This window comes from Condylostylus longicornis, unplaced genomic scaffold, assembly GCF_029603195.1.
Source record: "Condylostylus longicornis isolate FDR11 unplaced genomic scaffold, ASM2960319v2 ptg000077l, whole genome shotgun sequence".
NCBI lineage: Eukaryota > Metazoa > Arthropoda > Insecta > Diptera > Dolichopodidae > Condylostylus > Condylostylus longicornis.
The window spans coordinates 2,680,313-2,694,638 of NW_026578045.1; the positions used below are offsets into that span (position 1 = coordinate 2,680,313).

A 14,326-nucleotide genomic window follows, 5' to 3' on the forward strand; every position below is an offset into this window, starting at 1 on the left:
GAAAAATTTTTAAAATTTCCAAGATTAATATTCCAAAATAATTAAACAAACTGAATTTATAGTTAATAAATTTTTAATTTTTTTTTCATTTATTGAAATTACATTATCAAAATAAAGATTAGAATTTACGTATTATAATTTAACTTTATAACAAGCTTTTTTTTGTTTATTTAAACATTATTCAATTAATTTTCATAAAAATTAATCATACATATGACTATAATGCTCCTGATATACTTGGATGTAATTATCTTTCTCTTGTTTTGTCATTTGAGCTATTAATTCATTATCTATTTCATCAATTGGATATGGTTTTCCAGATACATGAACTACTGGTATATCATCATCAGAATCGGAATTATTGATAAATTCAACATTTGCTAAAACACAAAATAATAAATTATATTATTAAAAAAATCTTCACTAAATTTTTATAAATTAAAAAAAAATATAATAAATAAGGAGATAAATTACGAATTTCAGTATTTTCTATATCTTTTTCATCATCACTACTATCACTTGAATTATTTCGAGATGTTAATCCTTTAAATGAATTATTATTTTTTCCTGTTTGTTTTTCATGTTGTAATAGAACAGACATAATATCTTCATTTTCTTTCCTTCTATTATTTGAATTAATTGTCGTTGTTGTATTTGATTGCATAGCTGTTTGTGCAGCTTGTTCTAATATTGAATCTGAACTAACACTATCATCATTTGTAATAACAGTACTTTCTGTCATCCAAATTGGGCGATCTTTTCTAGCAATTGTTGAATCGGTAGCATCATTTTCACCACTAACATTAACATCGACACGGGTTTCTTCAACAGCAAAACCTTGATTTCTTGTTGCTTCCCCAGACCATGTTATACCATCTGGTCTATTAATTGGTTTAACAATACCTCTTATTGTATCTAAGTCAACTGGTTCAGGTTCTAATAGTTCTGGTGCTAATTTTATACCTTCAACTTCACGTAAGAGATCATAAAGTGGTTGCAATTGTTCATTAAATTTGGCTAATAGTAATCTTGAATCTTTCTTTGGAAGGGCAGACATATCCTCTTCAACAGAACTTCCGCAATATGTGCAACGAAATTCTTGAGTTGTTGGATCAAATAATTGATCAGCCTAAAATATAAATAAAGTGTAATAAAGAAAAAAATGTATGACAATCAGATTTAAATCGTGTAAGCTTTATTTATAAAATTTTGATTTGTCTAAATCAATATAAATGTTGTGTTATATTAAAATAAAGTATTTATATTCTTTAATTACCTCAAGATCTGTAAATGTTTTACAACAATTAGGGCATTTAAAGCTTGCTCTACTTGTTGCATCACGTTCCTCTGTTTCCATTCTTTTTCTCATTAAATCCAATTTATATTTAACAACATTTACAAAAGTTTTATAATTTATAAAATAGTAATTGACTTTTTGGGCTTTGCCATCAGGTCCTGTTTCCATTTTTAATCTAACTTGAAGAAATTTATCATTTTTTAATGTTGATATTCGTGATCGAAGCTGTTTCTTTTCAAATTTTAACAATTCACATATGTCATCCTCTTTCATGCCTTAAAAAAATTCATAATCTCTTTAATACTTAATTTAATATTTTAAAATATGTAATAAATAATTTGTTAATATCCTAATTCACTTACATGGATTTCTGACAAGCATATCAATTATCAATGCATCTTCTATTGAATAAAAACCTCGAACAACTAGACGTGCTAATTGTTTTAAACTGCTTGGTATTTCTGTAACATAACGTGGTTCTGCCACTGAAGTAGTCATCTCTTAAATAGAGCTGGTCAAATAGGAAAAAAATATTATGGATATTTAGTTAAATTAAAATTACGATATTTTTTTTAAATATTCTTATACAAAGACGGTAATTATACATTAGAAATTAGTTTCTAGCAACAAATAAATTAAAATGCAAATATTTGCTAAAAAAATATCGAAAATCGTGGTCCTCAAAATTATTATGCGACAGCATGTTACTCTAAGAACAATTTTTTTACGATATTAATGGTAAGTTTTTTAATTTCTACCGTTAATATTTCGTTATTATTCTCTCACTCAGAAATGTTGCTAGCGTAAGGCTAAAACAAATAAATTATGACTTCATTTCTTCTCTGACATTTTGTTTACTGTCAACACCTTTGCGTTTTCAAATACTAAGCTTTTTTAATTAAAATTTGTAATTTTATAAGATAAAATAAACCAATTGTAAATTGTAAACAAATATTTGTTTATGAATTTTAATAATTGCATTCTTATCTATTTTTAGATAAAAAAAATATATAATAAAACCGGCTTCAATTAATACTCTTCTAGTTCATTCTACAAAAATTTAATTGAAGGAGCTACAGACTGAACTTCGCTTTGGATTTAAATCAAAATTAATTTAAAATGGCATTAAAGTGGGGCATTGCTTCAGCTGGTAAGATAAGGTTGGTACACTCGCTACTCTTTGTTTTGAATTTTTCTTAAATTCACAAAGTAAATAATAAAAATATGAAAATTTATGATTTATAGCTATGATTTTGCTGTAGCTTTATCAACTTTACCAGAAGACGAACATAGTATCGTAGCTGTTGCAGCAAGAGATCAAAAACGTGCTGAAGATTTTGCTAAAAATTTTGATATACCAAAATCTTATAATAGCTATGAACAATTAGCAAATGATCCAGAAATCCGTAATTATAAAATATTGATTTAAAAATGTTATTTTGATTTGATTCTATTATTTACAATATATTATAGAAATAGTATACATCGGTGCTATTCATCCCCATCATTATGATATTGGTATAATGATGTTGGAGAATAATAAGCATATTTTATGTGAAAAACCATTATGTATGAATGAAAAACAAGCGAAAAAACTTATTACATACGCTGAACGAAAAAAATTATTTTTAATGGAAGCTGTTTGGTCAAGATTTTTCCCAGCCTATCAATATATTAGAAAACAAATTAATACAGGATTATTGGGAGATATAGAACAAGTTGATGTTCAATTTGGTTTTGATTTAACTACAGCTGATAGAGTACAGTAAGGAACACAAAATTATTTAATTTTAAAACTGAAAATACATTGTTTTTTTTTATTCTCAGAAAAAAAGAGTTAGGTGGTGGATGTATTTTAGATATAGGAATATATACAATTCAAATTAGTCAATGGGCTTTTCAACAACCACCTAAATCAATTGAAGCCAAAGGTGAACTTAACAGTGAAGGAGTTGGTAAATTTTGATAATGAAATTTTAGAATTATTTACAAAATATTGTAATTTTATTATTGTAGATATTGAAGTAAATGCGAAAATTCATTATTCGGATAAAACATTTTCTAATATAAAATTTTCTGGAAAGGAGGCTCTGACTAATACTGCTGTAATCAAGGGATCTAAAGCTTCTATAACTGTATGAAATTTTTTCATTATTCTTGTACATGCAATGAAAATTTTATGTTTAAAAATTTTAGTTAAAAAATTTTTGGTGTCCTACAACAATCATTGATATTGATGGTAAAGAAAAAACTTGGGTACTTCCCGAATCTAAATATAAAACCAATTATATTAATTCAGTTGGTTTACGTTATGAAGCTGAAGAGGCTAGAAAATGTATTCTAGAAGGAAAAATACAAAGTGATCATATGAATCATAATGAATCATTACTTTTGGCACATATTGAAGATGAATTTAGAAAACAGGTTGGTGTTACCTATAAAGAAGATGAGTAAAGTTGATCCGATATCTTGATTTTCTAATATTTACTAATATTTATATTAAAAAAAATTGTTTGGAATAAATGTTTTGTATTTGAAATAATTTTTGTTTTACTTATTAAGATAAAAAAAAAACTTGTTGCATAAAAATAAAAAAAATTTTGAAAAGAAAATCAAAACAAAATTGCATGTTCCTATTTTTTTTTTTAATAATAAACAACATTGTTGCCAACATTGAAAAGCCGGTAATTATTCTTATAAAAAATCATTAATAAAAATGCAACCTTAATCAGCTGGCAATGTCATTTGTGTAGATATCTCCAAATTTTTGACACATATAAGTTTTCATAATTCATTTTAGTTTTTCAACTTACGCTTTTTTGAGTAGATGTGGATTTCTTCAATATTGAAATTTCATTAATGGCGAAAATAGATAAGGTTCGCGTAATACTTCTTGGTGATTCTGGTACAGTAATAACTGATTAAAACTTTAAGAAATATTTTATGTTTTTTAGAATTTTATTTTCAAATTATTTCACTAAATATATGAGCACTAATAAATTCATACGCGCTTAGAATACGCCATGTTTTTGGCAGCTTAAATTCTTGTAGAGTTTTTGGAGAAATGAAATTAAATAAGGAATGTCAGAATCAGGGCTGTAGTACGGGTTTAATATACATTATGTAAATTTTAACCATTAATTGCAAAAATTAAACGTTAAAAATTTAAAATTAATTTACTTAATTTTTATTATTTTAATTTATAGTTGCAAATAATTTTTTTATTTTAGGTGTAGGAAAAACATGTCTAACTCATCTGATTGCAAATAATGAAGCTTTAAAAATGCCAGGTTGGACAGTGGGTTGTTCAATAGAGGTTAAACTTCACGAATACAAAGAAGGAACACCGTCACAGAATACGTTCTTTATAGAACTATGGGATATCGGTGGATCTTTGAGTCATAAAAATACTAGAGGAGTATTTTACAATTCAATAAATGGAATAATTTTAGTACATGATTTGACAAATAGAAAAAGCCATGAACATTTATCTGAATGGTTATTTGAAATTCTAAATAAAGACGAAAAAAAAGACTTTTTAAGATTACAAACGAGTCAGGAAATTGAATTTGATTCAGAACAATTTTTGGGTACCACACAAATACCAATATTAGTTGTTGGAACAAAATTAGATTTACTTGATGATAAACGTCGCACAAAAAATTCACAAAAGAATAGTAGTATTGCAGAACAATGTGGTGCAGAGGAAATTTGGCTTAATTGTCATGAACCTAGAAGTTTTGCTGCTGGTACGACAGATGCTGTAAAATTATCGAGATTTTTCGATAAGGTAATTGAAAAGAAACATTATTCCAAAGATACAAGCAATTTGTATGGTGAACGACGTCGAATAGCTAATTCAGTGTCACCGTTTAATACACCCTTTACTTCACCAGATATAAGTGTAGCATCTTTATCTAATACATATAAAACTCCAAATACTGTGATTTAATTAATTTATTGAAATACATATGACCATTTTACACATTCCATTTTTCTTTTTTGCTTATTTTAACCTGGTGGCCAACGCATTTGACGGCCGCCAAGGAAATGCAAATGAAGATGAAATACAGATTGAGCTCCATTTTTACCATCATTTATAACAACACGATATCCATCATCTGCTATTCCTAAATCTTTTGCAATTTTCTTTCCGACCAACATTAGATGACCAAGCAATTTGGCATCTCCATCTTCAGCTAAAGATAATTGAGCAATTGGTTTTCTTGGTATTACAAGGAAATGAATAGGAGCTTGTGGACTAATATCATGAAATGCAACGCACTAAAACGAAAAATATTCGCATAATAGGAAAAAAATATGTACTGTATTGTCTTGTAAATATTTACACTGTCGTCTTCATGAATAAAGTTACATGGTATTTCTTTCCTTAAAATTTTCCCAAAAATTGTATCTCCACCTCTTTCAGCTTGTTGGGCTTTCTCAACTTCATCTGACATAATGATAGCTAAAAAAAAATATAATGCAAAGAAACTTGATAGCGTTCTCATTTTTCATAAATTTACTAACCTCATATAATTTCAAAAAAAAAAAAATCCAACTTGCTATGAAAAAAAAATTTTTCTCATCTAATAGAAATATGTATGAATTTTAATGCAGACGTCAAAAACCGGCGAAAATTATGAGTAAGTGTTACCGTTTTGGAATAAATTGAAAGCTGAACATATCTACTTTCGAGCAAATTAAAAGAAATAAAGAAATGAACAACGATTCGAATATGTTTACGTTAATAACGTTATTTTCTTAATTATAAACGTTAATTAATTTTACTTTTACGTAAAATATATGTGTACATGTTATATTTTATTAACAAACGCGTTACTATTAATAAAAACGATGAGAGAGAAGAATTATGACATTAAAAAATGTTTCGTGTAAAATGTGCCAAATTAATTTTTTTTTTTTTAATTAAACGCAATAAAGTGAAAATCCAAAAGGATATATTCACATGAACATTTATTTAAAAAAAAGGATATTTTTTTGGGATAATATCAAATATGTTTTTTTAAATATATTTTACCTATTGAATATAAATTTGCGAAAATCCCATCACAATATTTTAATCAAATAAATGATTCAAAAAATATTTGACAGATTTTGTAACAAGAGTTACATATTATTCAATTTCATAAAAAATATTTTCTAAGTTTTTGAATAAAATATTTTTTATATGATTTCAAATATGCGTGAAGGCTTTTAATTTATTTTTATTATTAATTGTATTAATAATAAATAATTTATTAATTGTATTAATAAATTATTTGAAACAATTGTCTGTCAACGAATCCAATTATTATTAAAATATGTCTACAAAATATTAAAAAATCATCCTATAGATGGCGTTTTCTATACTTTATAATTCGATAATCTACATAAAAAATTATTACAGAACAATTTTATTTGGTTGTAGACATAAAAAAAAACTCAATCTACACGTTTGTGTACAGTTATAAAAAGTCATTTTAACCCCATATAAAAAGTATTAAAAAAAAAAAACTTCATTTTTTACATTATTTTTTTATTTGTTTTGTTGCTTTTTTTTTTGATTTTCTTATAGTTTGATCCTTCGGCAAAAAAAAAACGAAGGGAAATAATTACAATAATAACAAAATCTAGTATAATATTTACACATATATGAAATTTGTCATAGTAGTTGTGTTTGTAAATTTCTGTCATTTTTTGATATTATTGAATTTGAATGATTTAAAATGAAAATGAAAGAAAGAGATAAATATAAATTTTTTTCGTTTTAATGCTTTTTTTTGTTTTACTTCTTTTTACAACCCCTATGGTATATTTACGTAGATAAAAATACTTACACATTTATAAAAAGAAAAAAATAAGAAATTTACGTAAATTTTGTTATTCTTTTTTTTTTATGTTTTTTGTCTTTGTCATACAAAATGGAACTAACGAATATAATATAGAAAAAGAAAAAAGGAAGAAAAAAAAAACAACAAAAATAAATACAAGTTTTTTTTTTGTTGTATTTGTTTGAATTTCGTTAGGAAAATTTATAACGATACTTTCTAAAAATTTTCTTTTTTTTTCTTCTTCTTATTTTTTCTTATATTTGGTTACTATACTATTATACTATTATAATACTTTTGCGATTCACACACTTTCTGGATGAAAAATATTTTTTATAACATTTTATTTCGTTTAAAATATTTTTTTTTTCCTGTGTGTCTTTTAGTACTTTTTATACCTATATAGAGTAAAAATAAAACGAGAAGTGTGTAGGAAGAATAAAAAATATATTTAAAAAAAAAAAAAAAAAATAGAATAAAAAAAAATAAAATTATATTAAAAAGGAGAGCGAAAAAAAAAATTCTTTATGTTTTTTTTTTTTGTATTAAATCCCGACGCCATTATGTTAAAACGAATAAATATTTTATAGTAATTCATAAAAAAAAAAAAAATAAATTAAATTATTTGGAAAAAAATAAAATTAAAATTGAATTTAATATGTTAAATTCGCTAATATATTTCTATATATATATATACATACACATATATATATAAAATCGTATACAGTCCGCGGAAAATTTTATTCATTTAATATTAATAAAATCAACTAAATAAATGTAATAAGAAAAAAAAAAGATAGAAAAATAAGAAATGCAAAATGAGAACACATCAGAGAGAAAAAAAAAAAGTTTTTTTGCCTTCAATTTTTCCTATATATAAATTAAAATAATTTCTCTTTTTATTTTTCAATTTCTATATATAATAAAAAAGAATTAAATTATAAAAAATAAATGGTAAAGTGAAATTTTTTATATGAAAATCACATTAATGGAAAAATTCTGATAATTTTTGTGAATTTTAAAAATTTGTGAGAAGAAAAAAAAGTTTATTCCTTTTTTTCTCTTATATACGTTATATATACATATATATATATATATATATATATATATATATATATATATATATATATATACATGTATATATATATGGGAATATCCTTTTTATTTTCTTCATTTTATACATATACATATATATATATATATATATATATATATATATAGTTATATGGAATAAATTCCAATCTAAAATTTGTAATTCTAAATAAAGTACTATAATACAAATTAAGTGAAATTATTAAAATTATTCCAATTCAAGAAAGTATAGATTAAAGAAATTGTTAATAAATTAATGAAAAGTGAATTAAAAGTACGAGATTTAGTTTTTTATATTCTGAAATTTCTATATTAAAAGTTCAATAAAAAATGGGAGTAAAATATATAATGAAAAAGAAAAAAGAATAAAAGAAGAAGCAACCCAAAAAAAAAAAACAAAAAGAATTGAAAAAGCAAATATAAAAAATGAAATTTTTAATTAAAAACTAAAGGATTTCAAAACTATTATACGGAAAACTTAATTTTTTTTTACTATTTCTATTAAAATATATAAAAAAAAAAATAAAAATCAAGTAAAATAAGAAATTTACAAGAAAATGTCAAAAAATTATTAATTAGTTTTTAAAAAAAAAAAAAAATCTCTATTGTAAACCTATTATTACTGTTATACACTCAACCCCCACCCCTGTTTTTTTTTTCTTGTGGTGTTATTACTGTTTTCTTTTTTACTTTATTATTATTATTTTTTTTTTTTTTTGAAAACGTCATATTGAAAAATGTGTAGTATGATAAAAAAAAATATATTGTATATTTGTATGTATGTATGTATATGTAGTGTTTTTCTATATAAACAAGAATATTTAGGAATTTAACGTATGTCTGTATGTATGTGCTAAAAAAAATTTTCATGAATTTTTTTTTTTTTGGAATCACCAACCAACCAACCAACCAACCATCATATTAGCAGCACTCTGTTCATATTCAGAAGAGAAAATATTTCCGGGTTCATATTATAATATAATTTTCGTATATAATATACCTACATTCATACGTGTATATATGTATATGTATGAGAAAAAATGACAAGTAAAAAAAATTTTTTTTTGGAATGAAGAATATTGATGAAATTGATTTTTTTATTATATTTTGATTTTATAAATTGAAGCTGAAAGGAATTATTATTAATTAGTATTAATATAGTAAATATAGTAAATATTATTTTTTATAATTTAAATAATTCCAAGTATGACAAGAAATTTAGAATTTTCTCAAATTCATTTAAATTGAAAATAAAATTAAAAATATATTTATTTTGGTATAATAAGATTAAAATTGATTAAGTCAAAATTAGTAGTTTTACGTAAATCTAAAATTTAAAGATTTGATTTAATTTTTGGGAAAAATTTCGAGGAGCTAGCTCTAATTATAATAATGATTTTAAAAAATTTAAAGTTAATATTTTTATTTAACTATATAGTTTCACTTTTCTTTTAGTTAACATATACATATAGGTCGGTCCTATTTAAATTTCACAAAAATGTTGTTAATCATTTGATTATGACTCAAATGTTTTCAGTCCGATTTCATCATTTTACAAATATTGTCCGAATCTAACCAAATTTTAATAAATTATATAGATTAAGAATAAGTCGAATTACGTTAGTCAGTTTTGTATTACAGTTATAATTTTTAAATATCGTAAAAAATATTTTTACTTTAGGACATTTAAACCATGTTTTTATTATTAAAAATTTATTAATTAAGTATGAACTTCGTTTCGGGTATTTTGGGTTAAATTCGAAAAATTTTCGGTCCCAAAAACACCTTTTGTAAAGAGGGATTGCTTTATTACCTTTATATATAGTTATTGTTTTGGGGAAATTTAATTCTAAAATAATATATATATAAAATTTATAAAATATGTATTGAATGTATATTTAAGTGAATAAATGTATTGCTTTAACAGTGAGAATATTTTAATATAAAAATAGGGTAAAAAGAATTAAAAGCATACTATTATAATTTGTAAACGTATGCGGTCCACCAAGATCATCTAAAGCTCTATAATTCTCTATAATTATAAGATTTTTTTCTTTAGAGTTTTAGGATAAGCTCTATTTACGGTTAAATTTCAATACGGTTAAAATAAATTATTACATTAAACTAGAAAATTGAATTTTTTGAGTTATCACATTTTTAATATACAATCGAACAATAATGGAATTTCTTTTTTTTTCAATATTGAATTATGAATAAAAAGTACCACAATATTGTCATTTTAAATATAAAATTCAATATATATTTACTCTTTTTATATATATATATATATGTATATACAAAGATACATTACACTATATGCATTCTGTATGAGAATATGCCCATATATAATATACATTCTATAAATGTTCATATTGAATACATATTATATATATATATGTGGATATGAGTATTTGTATAGTATATTGTAAATTTCATAATGAATAGCATAGATGTAATATATAAGCAATTTCATAATTTTTCTTCTTTTTCAAATTTTAATTTTAAAATTGAATTTAATTGAAAAAAAAAGATTAAAAACTATTTTAATCTAAATTAGATTTTATTTGTATGAAATATATATGATATGATTCAATTTAATATATACACATATATACATTACGTATGTATATATATATATATATACATATATAAGTAATATTAAGATATTTATTTATAATATTTACTTATTTTACTGTCCATTTCTATACATATATCCTTATATATATCATTTACTTACTTACATATATGTACTCGTATATACACATTATATATTGTATAATATTTTTCAAATAAATTCCATGTTCACATATTTATAGTATATATGCCATGCGAATATTTTGATACATGTATTATGTAAATCTACGTTTACATTACATTTATATATAAAATAGGAAAGGATTTGGGAGTGCATGGGGTGCAAAGGGCGCAAGAGCTGCAAGGGGTGCAAGAAAGGCTAGTGGTGCAAAGTATGCAAGAGCTGCAAGGGATGAAAAGAGTACAAGGAATACAAGGGGTGCAAAGGGTGCAAGAGCTGCAAGGGATGAAAAGAGTATAAGATATGCAAGGGGTGCAAGGAGTTCAAGGGGTGCATATTAATTTTTAAAAACAATTAAATACGCGTTCTCTTTTTCAATTATTTTACATATATTTAAAATTGAATTATTACTAACAAAATTATTTAAAATTTTCATATGATTATGAATACATTTTTTTTTTTTAAATAATATTGTTTTAAGAACATTCAATTCAGAAAAATACTAACATAAAACAAAACACATAAAAAAATAGTAAATAAATGGGTATAGGTTAGGTACATAGTAAAAATAATTGATTGTAAAATAAAATTTGCATATTTGTAATGCATTGTATATATAACATAAATTCATATTAATATATATCTAAAATATATATGACATATATATTTATAATTTATATGTAATACATATATAAAATAAAATATAAAATTAAAAATATATAGGTCTAAATTTTTACAATATGCAAAATGATATTATATATATTGGTATATAATATAGTATTCAATTTTAACCTCAATGTTATATATATAGAATATAATATAATATCGTATTTTATATTATGCACAAATTATTGTTATACTATACGTATTCATATATGTACATTTATTTACAAATATTTATGTAGTACATCCTTGTTTATATGATAAATAAAAATAATATTAATAGTATTTTAGAGTAGTTATTTACATAAATTATATATATATATATATATATATATATATATATATATATATATATATATATATATATATATAAAGTATTTATTATATGTATATATATGACACATAAAAAGAATGAGAATTGGAGTATTTTTTTCTTCTTTTCAAATTAATGATATAAAATCATTAAGAACAGAAAATTTAAATAAATAAGTCTGTATATATAATTTTAGAATTTGAAAGAATTTAAATTCCAGCTTGTTAAATTTAGGACTCGCCTGTACACATGTATATATTATATAAAGGTAAATAGCCATGAAATATTAGTATAACAGTATTACATTTTAATTATGCCGGCATTTTAGCACTATTTTGTATTGAAAGACTTTATAGATGAACATAGTTGTACAAACTTCTAAAATTTTAGCATTTTTAATTTCGCCTAAAAATATGCCGCATTTACACTACATATAACAATAAATTATGAAAATACTAAATTAATGGTACAGCTTATAATTTCATAGTTTGATAACGTTTAATGTTATTTCAGATTTTTATCTATATTCTGATTTTCATAAATTTTATTTAAACTGTTATAATATATTATATTATTTTATGTATGTGTATACATAAACAATATATTACAACAGTTAATTTTTAATTTAATTCACATGAAAATTACATATAACTATTACTGTGACATCATATCTAAATATAAATTTTTTTTTTTTTTTTTCAAAAATTTCAGATTATTTTATATATTTATGTTATTTTATATAACATAAATATGTATACATAATGTATAAAATATATATAGATAATTTAATATATTGTATACCAGAAGATGCCTCATACCATAAATTAATTGTGATTCCACACACAAATAATATAGAAGAGCAAAAAAAATATCATTAATTTTATTTTACTCATCACCATATTCGGAAAAGTTTCAGATGACTCATAAGAACATAAAAAATAAAATGTTGTTCTTTACAGGCATATATTACATATACAGGGTGATTCATTCACCAATATTGAAGTTGTTTACACGAATTACTGCCTTTTGAAATTTTTTCAAATTGTTAAATTATATAAGAGTATTAATTGTATTTCTCGTACCCTACTCAAAATATTAATTAAACGTTAATGTGCCAATAGTGTTTTGTTACATGTACCATTGTTTAAACTGCATTGAAAATAAATAAAAGTTGAGAAGTCTAGAATTTGCAAAATTTTGGTCATATATCGGTATATGAAGCACAAAAAGATTTGCTTATAAACGTGGTTCGACTTGTAATTTTAAAATTCTCCAGGAATATTTCTCCTAAAATAAGTACTATAAAGGTTTCATATGTGTCCGCCTTAAATGAATGTAACAGAGTGTCCAAGACTCGACAGTACTCCTGGAACAGGGTGATAGAATTCTTTCATACGAACAAAGAGCACCTAAAGAAAATTTTTCATAATAAATTAATTATAATCCAAGTTATGTTGATCGTTTTTCATATTTTTTATTCTGTTATAATGATCCTTTTATAACCTTGAGCACCCTGTATATATATACATACGCAAAACTTTCATTTTATATAGCTCCATCTGTATATAAATTTAATAAAAATTTATTCTGCATCCGTTTTCAATTATAGTTTTCTTTTAAAGAATACTACATATATCTATATATTTGTACAAACTCGCTAATATACTTATATACGCATACATATGTATGTCTATGCCAAATATGTGTTGAGGAATTAATTAACTACTATATATATATATATATATACATTTTGGTCAGTAATATATTATTGTATGATATGTTTTTAAAAGTATCACTAAAAGCAACAACATTTTTTAAATTTTAAATAATTCATGATGAGCTATCTATAATACATATATAGAATGTATAACAGTTTTAAATTGTTAATTAACTTATTTGTATATAATACATACAAATTTTTATATATAATATATATACACACAATTGCTTATTTGCATAATTTACATATATGTATATATATATATATTAAATATAATTGTAAAATAAAATAATATATTATTTAAATTATAAGAATGACTGTAAATAAATAAAGGTTCTATATATCTGGACTTAATATTATGTACATAAATATACACATTATATATAAATATAGGTATTTATATATTTGAGTTATATATTAGTACATTACTATTTAAATATTGCAAAAAAAAAAAAAAATAACAAAGAAAAATGAAGATAAACTATTTGTATATATATGTATATATATATATTTTATATATCTATGTATATATATACAATATATATAAGTATATATTGTTGAAACAATAAAAAAAATAACTAAAATGATATTATATACGCTATATATATGTATATATACAAATGCATAAATATATAAAAAAAATTGTGCATAATAA

The 14,326-nt window shown here is 22.5% G+C and overlaps 4 protein-coding genes across 6 annotated transcripts; 2 read left to right on the top strand and 2 right to left on the bottom strand.

Annotated features, from left to right (window-relative positions):
• Positions 1-67: 67 nt before the first annotated feature.
• Positions 68-4,387, bottom strand: LOC129612762 (general transcription factor IIE subunit 1). The gene is made up of 5 exons (XM_055526522.1): positions 4,111-4,387; positions 1,660-1,808; positions 1,277-1,572; positions 475-1,129; positions 68-380 (listed from the first exon to the last, which is right to left on the bottom strand). The coding sequence occupies exons 2-5, from the start codon at positions 1,793-1,795 to the stop codon at positions 202-204; spliced, it is 1,266 nt and encodes a 421-aa protein (XP_055382497.1). The 5' UTR covers positions 1,796-1,808; positions 4,111-4,387; the 3' UTR covers positions 68-201.
• Positions 2,275-3,855, top strand: LOC129612763 (trans-1,2-dihydrobenzene-1,2-diol dehydrogenase-like). The gene is made up of 6 exons (XM_055526523.1): positions 2,275-2,457; positions 2,543-2,703; positions 2,771-3,062; positions 3,125-3,252; positions 3,314-3,432; positions 3,494-3,855. The coding sequence occupies exons 1-6, from the start codon at positions 2,417-2,419 to the stop codon at positions 3,749-3,751; spliced, it is 999 nt and encodes a 332-aa protein (XP_055382498.1). The 5' UTR covers positions 2,275-2,416; the 3' UTR covers positions 3,752-3,855.
• On the top strand, positions 4,097-5,289 carry LOC129612764 (rab-like protein 3). 3 transcript variants are annotated; one of them, XM_055526524.1, is made up of 2 exons: positions 4,097-4,202; positions 4,528-5,289. In XM_055526524.1, exons 1-2 carry the CDS (start codon positions 4,157-4,159, stop codon positions 5,247-5,249), a joined length of 768 nt encoding a protein of 255 aa, XP_055382499.1. In that variant the 5' UTR covers positions 4,097-4,156; the 3' UTR covers positions 5,250-5,289. The 3 variants fall into 3 exon arrangements, with proteins under 3 accessions (XP_055382499.1, XP_055382501.1, XP_055382500.1); XM_055526526.1 differs by having other exon boundaries at positions 4,111-4,174; XM_055526525.1 differs by lacking the exon at positions 4,097-4,202 and adding an exon at positions 4,307-4,420.
• LOC129612767 (adenosine 5'-monophosphoramidase HINT1) lies at positions 5,245-5,950 on the bottom strand. Its single transcript, XM_055526527.1, has 3 exons — positions 5,828-5,950; positions 5,647-5,765; positions 5,245-5,581 (listed from the first exon to the last, which is right to left on the bottom strand). Exons 2-3 carry the CDS (start codon positions 5,755-5,757, stop codon positions 5,309-5,311), a joined length of 384 nt encoding a protein of 127 aa, XP_055382502.1. The 5' UTR covers positions 5,758-5,765; positions 5,828-5,950; the 3' UTR covers positions 5,245-5,308.
• Between the last annotated feature and the right edge of the window lie 8,376 nt (positions 5,951-14,326).

Coding starts and splice junctions, on each gene's coding strand:
- LOC129612762 (XM_055526522.1), bottom strand. CDS start 1,795: ATGACTACTTCAGTGGCAGAACCACGTTATGTTACAGAAATACCAAGC. Junction 1,573..1,659: donor TATGCTTGTCAGAAATCCAT/GTAAGTGAATTA, acceptor AATTTTTTTAAG/GCATGAAAGAGGATGACATA. Junction 1,130..1,276: donor AAACATTTACAGATCTTGAG/GTAATTAAAGAA, acceptor TTTATATTTTAG/GCTGATCAATTATTTGATCC.
- LOC129612763 (XM_055526523.1), top strand. CDS start 2,417: ATGGCATTAAAGTGGGGCATTGCTTCAGCTGGTAAGATAAG. Junction 2,458..2,542: donor GCTTCAGCTGGTAAGATAAG/GTTGGTACACTC, acceptor TATGATTTATAG/CTATGATTTTGCTGTAGCTT. Junction 3,433..3,493: donor GATCTAAAGCTTCTATAACT/GTATGAAATTTT, acceptor TAAAAATTTTAG/TTAAAAAATTTTTGGTGTCC.
- LOC129612764 (XM_055526524.1), top strand. CDS start 4,157: ATGGCGAAAATAGATAAGGTTCGCGTAATACTTCTTGGTGATTCTG. Junction 4,203..4,527: donor AATACTTCTTGGTGATTCTG/GTACAGTAATAA, acceptor TTTTTATTTTAG/GTGTAGGAAAAACATGTCTA.
- LOC129612767 (XM_055526527.1), bottom strand. CDS start 5,757: ATGTCAGATGAAGTTGAGAAAGCCCAACAAGCTGAAAGAGGTGGAGAT. Junction 5,582..5,646: donor TTATTCATGAAGACGACAGT/GTAAATATTTAC, acceptor TTTTCGTTTTAG/TGCGTTGCATTTCATGATAT.